Here is an 18,734-nt window from a genome sequence, read left to right on the forward strand (position 1 = left end):
TTCTGAAACAGGGGTTGTTTTATTCAGCATTGAAATACACCAGGTTATTCCCCAATCTTTTAGCTACACAACACTATTTTTCAACGTAATCTCCATTCAATGCTACGGCCTTACGCCACCTTGAAATGAGGGCCTGTATGCCTGCACGGTACCATTCCACTGGTCGATGTCGGAGCCAACGTCGTACTGCATCAATAACTTCATCATCCGCGTAGTGCCTCCCACGGATTGCGTCCTTCATTGGGCCAAACATATGGAAATCCGACGGTGCGAGATCGGGGCTGTAGGGTGCATGAGGAAGAACAGTCCACTGAAGTTTTGTGAGCTCCTCTCGGGTGCGAAGACTTGTGTGAGGTCTTGCGTTGTCATGAAGAAGGCGAAGTTCGTTCAGATTTTTGTGCCTACGAACACGCTGAAGTCGTTTCTTCAATTTCTGAAGAGTAGCACAATACACTTCAGAGTTGATAGTTTGACCATGGGGAAGGACATCGAACAGAATAACCCCTTCAGCGTCCCAGAAGACTGTAACCATGACTTTACCGGCTGAGGGTATGGCTTTAAACTTTTTCTTGGTAGGGGGGTGGGTGTGGCGCCACTCCATTGATTGCCGTTTTGTTTCAGGTTCGAAGTGATGAACCCATGTTTCATCGCCTGTAACAATCTTTGACAAGAAATTGTCACCCTCAGCCACATGACGAGCAAGCAATTCCGCACAGATGGTTCTCCTTTGCTCTTTATGGTGTTCGGTTAGACAACGAGGGACTCAGCGGGAACAAACCTTTGAATATCCCAACTGGTGAACAATTGTGACAGCACTACCAACAGAGAAGTCAAGTTGAGCACTGAGTTGTTTGATGGTGATCTGTCGATCATCTCGAAAGAGTGTGTTCGCACGCTCCGCCATTGCAGGAGTCACAGCTGTGCACGGCCGGCCCGCACGCGGGAGATCAGACAGTCTTGCTTGACCTTGCGGCGATGATGACACACGCTTTGCCCAACGACTCACCGTGCTTTTGTCCACTGCCAGATCACCGTAGACATTCTGCAAGCGCCTATGAATATCTGAGATGCCCTGGTTTTCCGCCAAAAGAAACTCGATCACTGCCCGTTGTTTGCAACGCACATCCGTTACAGACGCCATTTTAACAGCTCCGTACAGCGCTGCCACCTGTCTGAAGTCAATGAAACTATACGAGACGAAGCGGGAATGTTTGAAAATATTCCACAAGAAATTTCCGGTTTTTTCAACCAAAATTGGCCGAGAAAAAAAAAGTGTTGCATTACTTATTGACCTGCCCTCGTATATGCACACCGATATGTCATTCAAGATAAACTTCTGTTCAGTTCAGTAATCGTGACGCTGACGACAACTTTTGATTAATCGGCGTACTTGTCTTTCTTCGTGTCTTCGTTTTACTGTGTCCTACTCAAGACAATGATATGTTTTTCTGTCATTGATCCATTGCTCTCAAAGTTTGTAACTGTTCATTAGTACGAAGGCTAAGTGCGATAAACCAATATCACTCAATTGTGGTCTAACACTCGTCTTAATATACCGTCGCGTTGAGAACGGTAAAGATTAACTTTCATCAGTCGAATGACTGAGTAATACTTCAGTCTCTACCTCACGAATTATCAAGCTTCCAAAACAGAAACAATCTATAGCGTTTGCGTCCGGACAACAATCGCAAAAGTACTCTAGAATGACTCAAGAACAACTAACTGAACATTTCCGTATCCGAGTTGCATTGTAGTCGCATTGAATTTCCTTTTCGATGCGGCTACAACTCTCTTCCATGATAAATGTTATCTTTGACTGAATTACTTTCATGGATTTAACCTTGGTTCATATGATTTTGAATTTATTCTATAGTTATTTGATAAAGAATCTATGATAATCCTTTCCTTTTATCTCCTTTTTTTGTGTGCTGTTCTCAGTATTTGAATGATATAGGTGTTAATCAAAATATTACCAGTGTAGATTTTATCGTCAATAATTGCCATCACTGTCAAGATGACTCACTGCCCTACTTTAAATTTCCACAAAGTTTGTTAATTGGGGTTTTCTGTCCTTGGGGCGTTACAATTGTCAACAGAATTCCTGACGAGTTCGAGAGGATCTGTCACCGGCACGGCGTGACACTTGTCTCCACTCCATGTCTTTTACAACCAATGTCCTGACGTCACAATTGCGAGTGTCACACCATCCTTTGTACCGCCATTGGACAGTGGTATACCAATAAATTAGCCAACTTTATGCATAGCGTGGTCACTGGCATGTCCAAATACCATAGCTACCGGGTGGTTATAACTATTATAGCTACTCACAGCGGTCCAGTGTGGGCTGTAATTGTCGTACGGTAGCGAAACTTCGTTGAAGTTCTAATGCGTTAATGCGGAATCGATTTACCCTAGACAAAATTAGTTCCAGTTTTGGCCGACAAGCGCTGTGAATGCAAGAAAGACGTATAGAAATCTTTCCATGTGTAATTTATTAGGAACGGGACGTGGGCAGCGAAGATCAAACAAGTGAGAGAGGCGTAATGTTGATTTTATAATTAACCGCGGCTGACAATTTGTTCAATGTGGCCACCGGAGACGTCAACGAGATGCCGAATCCGCAAAATGACGTCATAAACAGTTGTTCGCAACAGCTCCTGTGGTGCAGGACAACGTGTTCCTGTAAACTGGCTTTTAGATCAGACAGAGACCGAACGTGTTCCTGGTAAACGCGTTCTTTTAGATATCCCCAGAACCAAAAGTCACATGGGTTAAGATCGATTGATCTTGCAGGTGATGCTGCATCTTTCATGAAAACAGTGTTTTCCACAGAGTTGCGCTCATCGAAATCAGGAATCACATGATGTACAAGAAGGTCTTGATAGCGTACAGACGTCACGGTCACGGAACACCTGACAGGCCATCTGGGTGAATTTTCTTCAAAGAGGAACGGACCGAGAATAAACGTGCTTGTAAATCCATACCAGTCACATACGGCGAGTGCAATGGCTGTTAGTGCACAAGACTAAGTTTAACACTGCCCTGATTTCGGTAGTTCTGTGTAGTCACTGCAGCCTGTAGTGTAAAATGTACCTCGTCACTCTATCAACATTAGCCGAGCGGTCTAGGGCGCTGCAGTCATGGACTGTGCGGCTGGTCCCGGTGGAGGTTCGAGTCCTCCCTCGGGCATGGGTGTGTGTGTGTTTGTCCTTAGAATAATTTAGGTTAAGTAGTATGTAAGCTTAGGGACTGATGACATTAGCAGTTAAGTCCCATAACATTTCACACTATCAAGTTCGGTCCTTGCCAGGAACCGAAGGGTAAATTTAGAATGTTGCTGCCTATCGTGAGGTTTCAGTTGCCGCACCGTCAGGTTGTTTTACGGTGCCAGTGTAAAATAAAAGGTTCTTTTACGGTGCCAGTGTAAAATTGACTGCAAAACTTTCCGTACTGTTGACCACGGGACGGGCACGTGCTGCATGGTCAGTTACAGCAGCACCAACCTCGTCAATAACATCCACCGGGACAGGACGCCACCCTCTTACAGGTACCATACCAACCTCTCTCTCGTTTTCAAATTTCACTGTAATCTTCTTTAAACCATTTAATGACATCGGGCCTCTCCTCAGACCTTTTAGTCAGCGATACTCTTTCAAAGCAGCATTCTAATTGCTGCCGTTCACATAAAACAGTTCCACGAACAGTGTACAGTGTCTCTTCTCGATCGCCATACTGTCCACTCACGTTATGGCTTATCAAATGACAATGTGGATGTCACATCATCATAGAAACAGTTTACAATGCCAGATTTGGTTGTGGTAGCAACAACTGGAACCAATCTTTTTTTCCAGCATAAATAGGTTCCGCATTTACGCATTGGCATATCTAGAAAGTTTCGCTGCTGCACAGTAATTACAGCCCACAATGGACCTCCAACAGTAGCTGCACTTTACTTTAACCACCCGGAAATTCCTGCCTTTCTGTCAGGTGTGCACATCGACCCATCTTACTGTGTCGTTTCCTTACAGCTGACTGACCCATTCACACCACTTCTCTGCCTTGACTTACGTCAGCTGTGAAGTGTCACATGACCGGCTGGAACAATTTGTATACCATCTACGGATGGTATGCTCTTTTTAAGGGTGCGTCTAATATTTTGTCCGGACATGCCTGGAAGAGCATGCATTACATTGATTCACAGTATATATAAGCAATGTAGTGATGCGACAATTTCATTCTGGTTTTCTTACAGGTTCTTATCTAAGAGGACATTGTGCTTTTGAATGGGCAGAAGAAAATTTGACGTTGAAAAGCACGAAACAGCTCCATTACCACGTGCTCCAGCTAGGTTTGTCGCCTCGCACTAGTAACATGATTCATCACGCGATAACTCTCATCAGCTGGCCACACACAACTCCCCTGATGCGTATATGTGTCATATTTCTGTCGACTGGTCGCTCTTAATATTCGGCGCGTACCTAGTACACAGCTTCACGCTATGCGACATTGAATTCCCCAAGTCTTAGGGCCTTGTGACGAGGGAAAAGTAGTAAAAATGGCTAAACCGATGCCAGTCCTGTAAAATGTAATGGCAGTGTATCATCTCAGTTGAGTTTCCGAAGAATAATGAAAGTTCATATTGTGATGCTTATAGTAATAATTCAAGCTGACAAATCATAATCAATGTGCCTTGAAATCTAGCAACGTTAGATCGAAATTTAGGTGAACACAATAAGTCCCTCTACGATCTGAGCAGCGATTGAAATAAATGGTTGTAGCTTCATCATGAGCTGCATTAAGAAGTATCTTTTTTTCTTTTTTCTCGGACACCTGTAGCCATTTTCAAACCATTCGTGCTGTAAGTGTGACAAATACAGGCGATAGCCCATGTACAGAAACTGCCCCTGCAGTAATCAAAGCGGTATATGGCCAATGTAACAACGCTTGTATTTGTCACACAGCACGGATGCTTTGAAAATGGATACAGGTGTCCGAAACTAGTCACCACTAAGAAATAAAAGAAAAAGATAGTTCTCAATGCAACTTATGAAGAAGCTACAACCATTTATTTCAATTATAAGACCTATTTTTCAACTGCAGCATGCTACAAGTTCCTAAACAGAGATGTTTAATAAATTTTTATAAATCTACGCGTGACACTAAGAACTACACAACATTCTATAAGCAACTAAAGGGCGAAAAATAGCGGATTACGTAATTCTGGGTCTCAGAAGCAGTACCCAAAAATTATTCTTAACTAGTCTCGTATAGCGTCCAGATTTTCTAGTTCGTAACGGAATCCAAACTCGAGAATCTGGAGATTACCAGTTTTGCCTAGATTGTTTCACAGCTCGTAAGTCTAACACTTTCTTGGCCTCCTTTCTCTCTGTGGCAAGTACACTGAAGACAAACACTATAATCGTTAGTTGCCCTTGAGGAAGAAATCGAAAACGAAATTATTGTCGGAAGGACTGACACAGCAGGCAGAAAAGCCGAAACGACATTCGGTAAAATTAAAAGCAAGAGCAGCTATATTAAAAGTTCAACGCGGATTCTACTGTTAAAAGCAGAGGAAAAAGCGGTCAGGTGGAAAGAGTACACTGGAGTCGTCCACGAGGGGAACGTTTGTCTGATGAGATGGTAGAAGAAGAAAGGTTCACGAGTTGGGTTAAAATTCAGAGTGAAATTCTATCAGTGACAAGATTCGGTGATAACATTGCTGTCCTCAGAGAAAGTGAAGTATTACAGGTTCTGTTGGATGGAATGAACAGTCTAATGAGTACAGAATATGGACTGAGAATAAATCAAAGAAAGACGAAAGTAATTAGAAGTGGCAGAAATGAGAACAACGAGAAACCAGAATTGGCGATCACGAAGTAGATGAAGTTGAGGAATTCTGCTACCTTGGCAGCAAAATAACCCATGAAGAACGGAGCAAGGAGGACATAAAAAGCGAATAGCGTTGGCAAAGAGGACATTCCTGGCCAACAGAAGCCTACTAATTTCAAACATACAATAGATCGTAATTTCAGGAAAATATTCTGAGGATGTACGTTTGGTGCACGTCGTTGTATGGTAGGACCGTTAGAAAACCGCAACAGAAGAGAATTGAGACGCGGTAACACAAACCGTTGTGGACTGGCAAGACAGCCAATCCACTGTGAGGTAGCCGAAAGGCACGCGTTTAAGCTCACGCAGGCTGGCGTGAGGTCTTGAACAGGTAAGGGAATTTATAGTAGCAAAGAACGCAAGTAACTACTGGAATACTTAACTTTAATTCATAATTGGTGAACATCGGTCTGACGGTACATGCTTCATAAGATAAATAGCAAATGATAATGGCGCCTTGCTAGGTCGTAGCAAATGACGTAGCTGAAGGCTATGCTAACTATCGTCTCGGCAAATGAGAGCGTAATTTGTCAGTGAACCATTGCTAGCAAAGTCGGCTGTACAACTGGGGCGAGTGCTAGGAAGTCTCTCTAGACCTGCCGTGTGGCGGCGCTCGGTCTGCAATCACTGATAGTGGCGACACGTGGGTCCGACGTATACTAACGGACCGCGGCCGATTTAAAGGCTACCACCTAGTGTCTGGCGGTGACACCACACAAGCGAATGTTGAAAATTTGGAGTACTGAAAGGAATATACGGAAAATGGTGAGAAAGAAGGGACAGGATGATAGGGCACCTGATAAGACATCATGGGATAGCTTCCATGATATCAGAGAGAGCTGCAGAGGCTGGAAATTGTAGAGGGAGACAGAGATTGGAATACATCCAGAAAATAATGAGGACGTAAGTTGCAAGTGCTCCTCTGAGATGAAAAGGTACATCGTTTTTCTGAGGCAGAGAAAGGGAATCTTCACGGTATTTACCCTAAAAAAAAGAATTGTGGGAGCCACTGAGCCTGACCGGTGTACCAGAGCAACTGCGTTGACCCGGTGCGAATTCGATCCGTTTGTGCTGTGCGTTAGGTTACGCGAGCATGAAAAGTTAAGGGCAAGTGTGGTTAAAAAATAGTATGGTGCCCGCGGGAAATATAACCTTTTTGACAGCTGTGTTATACAAACTTGTCTTATTTTTCTACGGTTATTTTGTGACCGTAACGACCTACTGTGTTTGACATGCGTATAAGCGACAAGAAACGCACACCAAGGGCCGCATTTGCACGCCAGATACGTCAAATATGTGAGTACTATGTACAATTTTATATTAAGTGCCATTGCTGCCGCACGATGCACATGTTAATCTGCGAAGAGAGAAGATGTTTCCTTGTTATGGCCGATACATTTGCACAGCTATCCACAGTGTCAAAGTAAGGATCCATGACTACTCCATAACCAGAACTATTCCTTCAGGTTTAAATCAACTTCAGATGGAAATTTCCCATAGCTCGCGCTGAGCAGGACATAAGCATGCGCAAGAAGTTTATGTATTTAGAGCTGTGAGTCAATGTAGTATTTAAATGAGAACGTACAGAGCGAAACCAGACTATGAAGCCTACTCAGTACGACTTTGAGTCAATGTAGTGTTTAAATGAGAACGTACAGAGCGAAACCAGACTATGAAGCCTACTCAGTACGACTTGGGTCTGTCGTGAAAAACGTTAACTCTAAGAAAGAACACACGACCCCTACGAAGTTGCTAAATGACTATTTATTTGCGATTAAGTTCGATAACTTACCGTCAGAAAATATCCCTTAACAGAATAACCCAACATATCAATTTCACAAATGAAATGACACAAATTCAGAGATTATACTCTCATACAGATATGATTTCATGAATACAGACTGAAGCGACGAGTGAAAATCTGTACCAGGGCTGAGAATCGAGTGCAGGTCTATTGCTCACTAGGCAGGCGCGCTAGCCACTGTGCCTCCTGGGAAGGGTGTTCCCGAGTATTTTATACTGAGAAATAATAGTTATGAAAACGTTTGATACGTTGCGCCGGTTCCGAGTTAATTACCGTTGAAGTTCGCCCATAAGGCCGTTATGTGCGCAAATCCAAGCAACCCGCCAGATACAATTAGTGTCAGTTGTTCTCACAGCATAGATGACGGCGCACTATACTGCTCAGCCTTTAGCTAGGGTTCTATCGTTACTACTGTCCGATGTCCAATTTCTGTATTCGTCTCTTGTTCGGCTTTACCTAACCAATCAAAGCACACGTTTGGCGGCACCGTCTCTGGCGGGCCGCTTGAATTTGCTTGCACAACGGCCTGAAGGGATAACTTCACAAAGAAACACCGACAAGCTTTAGGGGCAGGTTCATTACGTCAAAGAGAGAAAAAAATTCTAGTAAACATTGGTTCTAGAATTCCTACCTTAACAGTTAAGAGCTCTTGCTCATCTTTGATACAATTGCAAGGACATTATTTTCCATATTTTTCGAGCAGGTAATATGGACCAATATAAGAAAAAACGTCTGGCAAACATGGGCTCTAAAATGCACACCTTAAGAGTTTATGAGCACTTGTTCGGTAGAAGTGTATTTTACAGTATCGAAGATGAACGAGTGCTCATAGCTGTTAAGGTACGCATTTTTCTTGTTTTGATGTAAGGAACCTTTCCCTAAAGCTTGTCGAGTTTTTTATTTTTATTTTTATTTTTATTTTATTTTTTTTTTTTTTTACAACCTGTACGATGATGAGCCAAAACATTGTGGCAACTTGCTTAAAAATGTGTTTGTGCACAACATAGCAGTGATTCTGCGTGGCATGGATTCTCCGAGTCCTTGGTAGGTTTCTGGAGGTATTGTTACCAGCTGTCTCTTCCGTAAATTACTGGCCGGTAGTTCGTGAGCGTGGGGCTGGCGCTCGATAGCGTCCCGCAAGTGTTCCGTCATGTCCAGACGAGGCGAATTTGATGGCCAAGGCATCAACGTGAGTTCACTGCCACGCTTCTTAAAGCACTGTAGCACGATTCTGGCGTTGCAGCACAGCCTGTAATGGTTCTGTAACACTCCTGTGGGCTATTCCTGAAGTTACTTTTAAGATTTCTCTGTGTTGAGAATGACACTTTGTTCAATGACACTTTGTTCTGTTTGCTAGAAACTGTTCAAACCAATCAGATAGTTGGTGTGATACTCGTTCTTTGATCACTGAGCGGCAGCGCGTAACTATCGAAAGGTCCCGGATGACGACATCAACATGAGCGCCAGTATCTATTGTTATCCGTGTTTCGTGAGCGCATAGAGGGAGTTAGCTTTCACGCAGTCGTTTTCAGAACCCATGTTGATTCCAACAGAAAAGATCTTTGGTCTCCAGAAATGCCATAAGGCATTAGACGAATTACAGCACGCACTATGCATTTAAGCACTCGTTCTCCCGTGCTCCATACGCGACTGGAACAGGATGAAACATTAATCAGTTTTACAGTGAGAAGTATCCAAAAATAACGTAATGTATTCGTGATGGAGAAAGTGAAACTTTGGCCCACGCCAGCAAAACGTTTCGCAAAATGAGCATGAAAATTTGAAATCTGTCATGCTTCCGGTAGTTCGGATACGAATTAGGAGAAGAATCCGTTAGTATAATTATCTTTGAACGTAGGACAATAAATCAAGGAAAAATTTTGAAACAGAGTTGAAGACGAGGAAGAAGAAATAAAAAAGTCTGACGTTTTCTGATGACACTGACATCCTGTGAGACGTCAAAGGACTCGGAATATCATTTGAAAGGATAGGATAGCGGCGTGAAAAGGGATTAGAAGATGGTCATAAAAAGTAAAACAAGGGTAATAGAATGTAGTCAAATTAAATCAGGTGGTGCTTGAGGAATGAGATTAGGGATTGAAACACTAGAAGTAATAGATTTATATTGCTATTTGGTCAATAAAATAACTGGCAGAGCGTGAAGTACAGAGGATATAAAATGCAGACTGTCAATAGCAAGAAAAGCATTTCCAAAAATTAAAGGTTTCATTAACTTCAAGAAGAAATTTAAATGTTAGGATGTCTTACCCGATGGTATATCTCTGGGGCTCGCCTTATACCGAAATGAAACGTAGACATTAGACAGCTCAGACAAGAAGAGTAGTGCGACAGAAGAATGCTGAAGCTTATAGGAGTACACCCGATAACAAATGAAGGGGTGCTGAACAGATATAGACAAAAGAATTTTATGCCACACCTTGATTACAAGAATCGATCGATTGATGGGATACTTCATGAGGCATCAAGAAATCGTTAGATCAGTAATGGAGCGAAATATTGGGAGTTGGGGAGATAAAAACTGTAATTGGGAGACGAGGACTTGACCATTGTAAGCAGTTTCAAACAGTACCTACGTAAAGGCTTCCTTAGTGTAGACCACAGTCCGATTAAAATTACTCGATAGCTGGCGTCTGTTACTTGCTGCTATAGTGTTGCTACATCGGCTGCCGGCTACCGCTCGGTTATAGGCGACACACAAACTCGGCGGGTCACGTCACAAATTAGCTTAATTTGTAACGCGAAGCAATATTGGAAGTGGCCACCGCCAGGTTTGTCGGAAATGGGAGATGCTCTGTCGACTGGTGATTAAGTGACCAATGAGTGAACCACGACACGTGACGAGTTTTGTAGCTCCGAATTTAAACTCATGTCCCACGTTAACCACGACCTCGCGATGCGCAATATATCCCAAGAACGTCGGTCAGCAATGTGCGGCAGAACTAAAACCACAATCTCTTTGTTCACGGCGATTAAAGCTAACCTTTGCAAGCAAACCCAACACTGAAAAATATCAGTTTCTCTCTATGATTGGTTACCTGAAGCTATCCTCACACTGGCTAGAGAAAGCGCCGCGTTACCGAAATGTGAACAGTACTCGTTGGCACCTGGTTGCAGTTTATAGGTGACACAGGCATATTCCAAACGAAGAAAGAATGTTAGGAAGAAAATGAAAGGAAATGAAAGACAATACGATTATGAAAAGTGAATAGGTTGTATTTAAACCAATTAACGAAATAAAAATATCTTTTGATTAGATTTAGAAATAAAAGAAATTCTGGCACAGTTGACGAGGATCGAACCAACAACCTTGTACACGTCAGGCTAAAATGTTAACCAGAATGAGATTTTCACCCTGCAGCGGAGTGTGCGCTGATATGAAACTTCCTGGCAGATTAAAACTGTGTGCCGGAGCGAGACTCGAACTCGGGACCTTTGCCTTTCGCGGGCAAGTGCTCTACCAACCTTTTTTTTTTTTGTTCGTTGCATCTGCTCGGGGCGGACGTCGTAAGACATCCGTTTAAGTTCGTTGTTGATCCATTAACTCAGTTTTTTTTTTTATTACAGAGGGCAGCTAACCCTCTGACCGAACAGGCTGAGCTACCGCGCCGGCAACCCAAGCACGACTCACGACCCGTCCTCACAGCTGGTAGAGCACTTGCCCGCGAAAGGCAAAGGTCCCGAGTTCGAGTCTCGGTCCGGCACACAGTTTTAATCTGCCAGGAAGTTTTAAAATGTTAACTTTTGCGCTACGCTACATCATTGCAAAAGCACTTACATTCGTAACGCAACGATAAATTGCACCCTTAAAAAAATTGCCTTCACGAAATGCCGTACGAAGCTTATCTAATGTAAGCCGATCTCTGTGATTATGATAACTGTGTATATGACGCCGACTCGCATGATCTGTGGAAATCTCCAGCAGTGTTTGGTTACTGCTGTGTACGAGACGTGTGTATTTCATTAGATCCAAATATATCTACGAAGAATGCTGGACAAGGAACTGGATGTGAACTGACCAGTTTTTGTGCAGTTTGGCAACGGCGATCGGTGCGGTTGTGACGTCGAGCGCGCTGATTGGAGGAAACCAGCTCCAACGCTTCAAGTGTTAACTGACAATTCTAATCGGTCTGTAGTATCTATGACTGCATCAAACCACTCTTCAGACTGAAGACAACAAGAACATGTGTTTGGATAAATGTTCCCGGTGACGCTGCGAGAAGAAAGAGAGTAGTGGACGGAGGCTTACCCAGTGACCCTTCCGCTGGTGGCGGGAGGCGGCCACACGTATGCAGGCAGCGCTGAGAGGAAGCGGTCCACAAAACACTCCCGCCTCTGGTCTGGGAATAACGGAGAAAGTGCCGCTGCCTCAGCCGCCGCAAGCTGGCCGGAACCACAAGAACCGAATCCCGGAATGCTGCCGAGCTGGACGTTCACCGGTATACACTCAAAAAGCTCGGTATTCCCTAGAGGCCCAGAAAGCGCGACACAGTGGCTCATCGTAAACATCTGAACACATTTATGATAATCCGTGCCGACTGTACATTGCGTTATTCTCTTTTCCTTGTGTAGAACTAGGAAGTCAACATTTTGCTCGCACAATCACAAGCTTTTTTACACCATATTGAAAGGTGATTTCACTGTCTCTTACGTTTTTCATGGAAACTTTCTACTGCACGTTGTAGAACTTAGTGCCTGTACAAAAACACGGACTATTTCCTAGTCATTGCCCCGAACTCTCATAATGGTAGAGGCCTACACGAATAAGGAATCTGTCAGCACTGTCTAGTCTTATAAGCGTCTGGGGACATTTAAATACTGTCAATCACTTTAACCCCCTTTGGTGAGACAGCGTTTTAAAGGTAAGACTGTGCCTCAATTTTCTTACAACTTCGTAATTCACATTCAAGGTACACGAGAATATTTTCATAAAACGTAGGTATATTACATTCTCGTATGTTCTTTTAATTACTACTTTTCGCTGTAATTATTGAAACTAGTACAACTTCTAGTCACTATGTATTTCAGTTGTTGGTGTTTACCATAGTTAACAATCCCAACATCAAATTCATTGACAGGATATTGTACATCCTCGCACATTCCTAACTTCACCTGACACAAACTGGAGCTCTAGGATAACTGTTTTAACAGGGCTTGTGACCTGCGAAGTGGCAAAGATTTGCTCATATCTTTTTTCATTTGCTCTTAACCTGTTTGAAACTTAGTTCTTTGGACGAGATTTACAGGATATACGAGTGCCAAGTTCATTGTAAAAGAAAAACTGCAGAAAAGGTTTTTTTTCAGCTGCGAAGCGTGTAAAGCCTTGTTCAGTAGAATTTCGAGCCGGATGTCAGTAACTTGCTGCCACGGTATTTCGGCAGAATGTCTTCTGGGTTTCTTCAGGTTTATGCTGATGAAAGTACATTGAGTTTAGTGCTCTTTAACCAGTATACGCTTAACCAGAGAACTCTGAGCCGAAATATCGTGGCAGCAACATACTGACATCTAGAAGTTCACCCGAAACTTCATAGAACATTCTATGGGCCTGGAAAGTTTTAAATTTCGTATCCAGCCTTTTTCACATAAAACTCAGTGAATTATAATTCAATAACAGATGCAACCTTCTGTCGACTTAAGTGTCACACAGATCATTTCACTCATGTTTTCAAGCGTTGCTAAGTCACATAGTTATGTCTGATGTGTTCTAAGACTGTTGAGACAACGCAGTTTGTTTACGTATCTCCAACTTTTTTCATTCTTTGCCATAGCATCCGTAATGGCCTGACCATTCAAAGTGTGTAGTTGCAAGGTCAGTAGTACAACTGGAAACTATTTGAGATGCAAAATGACGAGGATTTGTTTGTTCGTTATTCTTTCGTAATTTTGTCATCAAGACGCAGACTAATTTTCTCTTTGAAAAACAACAAAACAATTACACCTATGATCACTGTTGTGTTCCGAGTATTCTAAACAAAACTTTTCTGCCACTTCTCTGCGTCCCTTTATATGACGCCTCTGCATGAAGGCAACTTATAAAGAAGCACATGAAGTAACGCCATTAACGACGGGCAACGCTTGCTTACAGTGTTATATAAAGTGTAGCTAGTGGGGACCGTACTGCAACATACGCTGTACGCAAGAAAAAAAAAGGTAGGATGTTTGCCTATAGCCACGAACAAGACACACGCAAGCAACCAAGATTCATGCGCATATTACGAGCTAGACCCTCAAACTTAATGCACAAACCTCAGTGCGGAATCACCGAGCAGATGTACCCTAGGAATGCATTTCTTGAAAATATAGCCCCAGCTATTTGTAAATAGGCATGGAAAACCGAATCTCGTTTCTTAACCGTTATTACGTACTTAATTGTTTTGGTAGACATGAATTCGTAGTTTGTATATACGTAAACTCGACAGGAATAGTGCGCCGAAAGTAACTTAAAAAAAATAAGAATCTAGTTTTACAACAGCCGTTACGAATACCCAGCGAATCTCTCACCGAACGGAACAACAGAATGCTTTCAAGGAAGCATCCCTGGCCTATCTCTGCGAAAGGAGCCGTCCAGATGGGAGGCGAAACAGGTAGCCGAAACCACTCCGGAATGGCAGCAAGCGGCGGTTACGCAGTGCGCGCGCCGTGGTTAACCAAGAATTGCTTAACACCTCCATATTTTGTGTTATTTTTAAGAATTCGATTCAAGCTCACAGTAGATTCCCATTATTGTGACAACGGATACAAACAATGTGCGCAATCTGGAGGGCAAGGCTGGCGGTGTGGTATTGATCACGTAGGGAGCTGATGAGTTCCGGAGAACTAGAGCATTCCTGGCGTAGAAATTGAAAGATAGATATGAGTTACTCTTCGTACGCTAAGTTGGTTTGGAGTAAGTACAAAGTCATACGAAACAGGGGACTATTTGCTCATTTCGATGTGTTCTTTTGAGCATTGACACATATAGCCTAGTCGTAACTGGAGACACTATCCAACTAAGATAATCAGGAATAATAGGCGTACATCATTTGCTTCATAAGAACAACGATAGAGAATACTTCAGACATAGCGGGCGTTTTAGATGGAAACGGATCATATTAAGAACTATGTTGAAGGAAAAATGAAAAATTTGTGCTCTGTTGTTAGTAGTTTCCGAAAAGCTGCTACATGAAACTGTAGATGCGGGAATGATGCAGTTGACATTAAATTATTGGCTGCCTTAGTGTCTTTTTTATATGTTGCATTCGAAACTATTATCGCTGACTTGAATTCATTTTACAGTTCGCGTTTGCAATCGCACCGTTGCTAAACAGACCTTATGTCTAACTTCTGTTTTAACCTGCGCACATGTATTCGAATCGGAACTGCCTTCAGTTTGAGATAACATTAAAGAATATTAGTTACGAGGGGAAACTGATAAAACGCAAATAACGACTTATTAATTTCCTTCTCTAGTATCTTACTGATTCTTTCAAACAATTGTTGAGCAAAGAGCTTACGTTTAAATTCCATTTTCCACCAATAGGTATCATACTATCAGCTATTGGCAATCCCGTTCGCTCCTTCACGAAGACATTCAGTAATCTGAAATATTGCTGCAGGTACAGTAAACCCTGGTACATCAATTGCACATAGATTCAAGTTTCGATGAAGAAAATTTTTTACACATGTTTCTGTTCCAAACATTTATAAAACTGATATAACTGAAAATTTCTTTGCAACAGATCTTAAAGCAGAGAAGTATCATTGTGAGCATTCAGATACACAGAACAGATTTTTTTGCCGCCAAGTTATACAGTGCTCACAGACTTAACTTTGTGGTACTTACCTTTGTAAAGTGGATGCCCATCCTTTCATATACTTCAATTTGCATCCGTAGAAGCACGAGTTATTCGCCAATGCTGTTAATAATAAATAAAAGCACAAAAACAGCTCAAATACGTTTAATATTAAAGTTTCGGCCTTAGTGAAAATTGTAAACAAACAACGCTGTACCGGACGTCACGTGACATTTTGGGACTAGTGTAGCAGGGGATACAACCCGTCGGCTTTGGACAATGACGTCACAAGTCGCCAATCGAGAAGCGATTCTTCTTAGTGTTGTAGCTCCCTTCAGTGGCTGATAAGTGTTTTTTGGCTTTTTTAAAAAAAAATCTCACGAGATAGAATAAACAGATCCACTTTATTAAGCAATCAGTAAAAAAAACGAAACTGAAACATAACAGCAAAAGCGAAAATGGTAAACTGCTCTCTGGCGACTTGTGACGTCATTGTCCAAAGCCGACGGGTTGTATCCCCTGCTGCACTAGACCCGACATTTTTCATTCGATGTTGGTGACATACGCAGTACGCTATGCTCACACTACAGATATTTTGGCGCCATGCAGGAGATCTCTAATTCCATAGAAAGAGCGTATAGTTGCGTTTAACAAGTAGAGTAGTCGCTTCAGCGTCTTTACTGATAAAAATGTTGCGATGGTTATCCACATAGCGAACAATTATATGCTTCTCGTACTTTCTTGTCCAAAACCTTATTAGGAGATTTTTAATTGATGGCTAAAGATTTGGAGCGTCTACGCTATACAAGATACCGGCGTCATATCGCACTACTTGAAATACACACGATGTACATCATGGGGTAGGCGATATACAGTGAACCCGATCTCCACCGACCATTCGGAAATTGTCCAGGGATGTATTTGGTATACGGAACATACGGTCTATAGTTGCTCGTAACACACAGTAATAATAATTTATTCGGTTTTATTTCCCCAGTTATTTTTCCCCTATGAAATACCTGCACAATAATGGAAATTGTCTACAATATGCAACCACCAAACTGTACAGCACAATACACAGTGTAAAAGAACAACTTTCACACAAATGCAAAAGTACTGTAATGTGGTTGCCGTCGCAACTTGAAGAGATAACAAGGGGATCGTACGAACTTGCCGTCATCTATTTGATTCATATTTACAGGTTGTGTAGGGCACGACTACGACTTCAACATATGTAAGCAATCAGACGCAACTGTTAACGGTTTTAAGAAAATAGTGTTTGAAAATTTTACGCGTATTTACATATATTGTTTGGTTGCTAGTACTCGAAACGTCTGCACTCCAGCGTGTTAAGTGGTTAGTTTCAGGATCGCGAGGACCATGAACCGAATATTCCTGCCTGCACTTTTCTTCTTCTCACATAATTATTATGACTGTGCTAACTGTCATCGTTAAATTATTCATTTATTATTTTCGTAATCTTTATCCCGAAAAAGGGAAAAACGACTTTCTAAATGGAACTGAAAAAATGGATACATAAGAACTTTCAATCAAATCAACATAGTCATTTTGTTTATATTATTTTATCTACATGTGTGGCAAGTATAGCGTGTAGCCTGTGGAGCATTGAAAGGATCGGGATGATACTGATCACAGAAACATGGGAAACAGTAATTATTGCGGCATACAGCACTCATAATGAAAGAGAATCCTCGCATGTGCACGGTCCCAAAACAACCTTGGGTTACATTCGTAACTGGTTCTGGGCCATCACACAATTTCGCGGCGTACCACGCAGAGCTGTTGTTAGAATTACGTGGGAATGAAATAAACAGAAGAGCACGAGAAGCGAGATTCGATCTACAGACCTCGAGCTTATGAAATTAAGCATTTACTCTGTCGGCTGCGGAATCCTTGGTTACTAGCGTCCATGTTAAGTATGTAAGCAAGCGCAAAATGTTCACAGTTGACTTTTTCAGAAACTGTTGACAGTTGCGTCTTGCTATTTATATATGTTGAAATCCTAGTCGTGCCCCACACAGTCCGTCGATAGGAATCAAATAGGCGAGGAGAAGTTCGTACGGTCGCCTTCTTAGCCTAGCGTCGTTGTGCTATTCTTCCATAACACTTGGTTAACACTTAGGTGCACATCGGCCAATTCTTCAACAGTAAACTTACCCATGCTGCAAAGTATTACTTTTAACGAACAGCAGAACATAACATTGCTGAATACCAGCTTTGGGACGAAGATTAAAGAGGGCATTACTTTTATTAACTGCAGTTACTGTAAGTGAATGGAATAACGTTTGTTTCCAAACGAGAGACAAAGCGCGCATACCGTCGACATTCTCACTGTTGTGCCGAAACTTTCTCAGCGCAATACAGATGCCAAGATAAATGGAGGTGAGAAGGCAAAACGAATGCAATTAGTCTGTAACGAGCCACCGGAGGCACACGTATCTCATACCAAAATACTCAGAAAATAGCTCCGAACAACTTTCGAAAGTTTATCGCTGGAGTTCGACTTCACCCCGTAAGCTTCACAGCGGCACGCTTTGATTTGTATATGTAGGGCGAAATACTTGTCAGGTGTAAGAACTGACATAAAATTACCGGTATTCGTGACGGAAAATACGGAGCCTTTACGACTCGAACCGTAAAGTGAAAACACGAAGCAATAGAGCGGCAGTACTCACGGGGGCCTGGGCTCGGCTGGAGGAGCAGGTTGGCTGGCGTCGCTGAGGGCTATCATGCTGGTTGCTGGTAGCTGTCGCCGCTCGCTACTGCCACTGCCGCTGCCACGGCGTCACTGGCGCGAAGCGGCGGCTGGGCCCGAGACGCGGCCGCCTGCCGTCAGCTGCCTGTTGCCCCTCCCACAGGCCGCCACTGCCTCGGCCTGCTGCAGCAGACACGGCACACAACAGCACACGGGGCGCCGCGGCACGTGCACGTGCGCCAGTAGGTGACAGCATCTCGCCTTGCCCATTCGACCGCGTTGCCTACATACACTACCGCCACCTGGACCACAGGCCTGCGTGCATCCTGGTGACGTCACACAGTGACTACCTGGGCCAACGAGATATACTTCTCGTGGGACTCGGTCGTCAGCAAGGCCCAAGAGAAAGGCAGGCCGTGGCGCTTACGTCACAGCACGTCACACGAGTGCCAGCAGCCAGGGCCTGTACTACCAACATCGACTCAAAGGAAGGCCTCGGCGCTTGTTGGTGACGTCACGTCAGCTAGGCACGGCG

General features: G+C 43.0%; 1 protein-coding gene across 1 annotated transcript in view; it reads right to left on the reverse strand.

The window, feature by feature from the left end:
* Nucleotides 1-18,288, reverse strand: part of LOC126481541 (protein NDRG3) — a 529,080-nt gene extending 510,792 nt beyond the window's left edge. Inside the window, exon 1 of the mRNA XM_050105365.1 lies at nt 18,180-18,288. Within this exon, the coding sequence (XP_049961322.1) occupies nt 18,180-18,235 (56 nt within the window). The 5' untranslated portion in view covers nt 18,236-18,288. The remainder of the gene's footprint in view (nt 1-18,179) is intronic.
* Between the last annotated feature and the right edge of the window lie 446 nt (nt 18,289-18,734).

The sequence above is a fragment of the Schistocerca serialis genome, chromosome 5 (assembly GCF_023864345.2).
Source record: "Schistocerca serialis cubense isolate TAMUIC-IGC-003099 chromosome 5, iqSchSeri2.2, whole genome shotgun sequence".
Lineage (NCBI taxonomy): Eukaryota > Metazoa > Arthropoda > Insecta > Orthoptera > Acrididae > Schistocerca > Schistocerca serialis.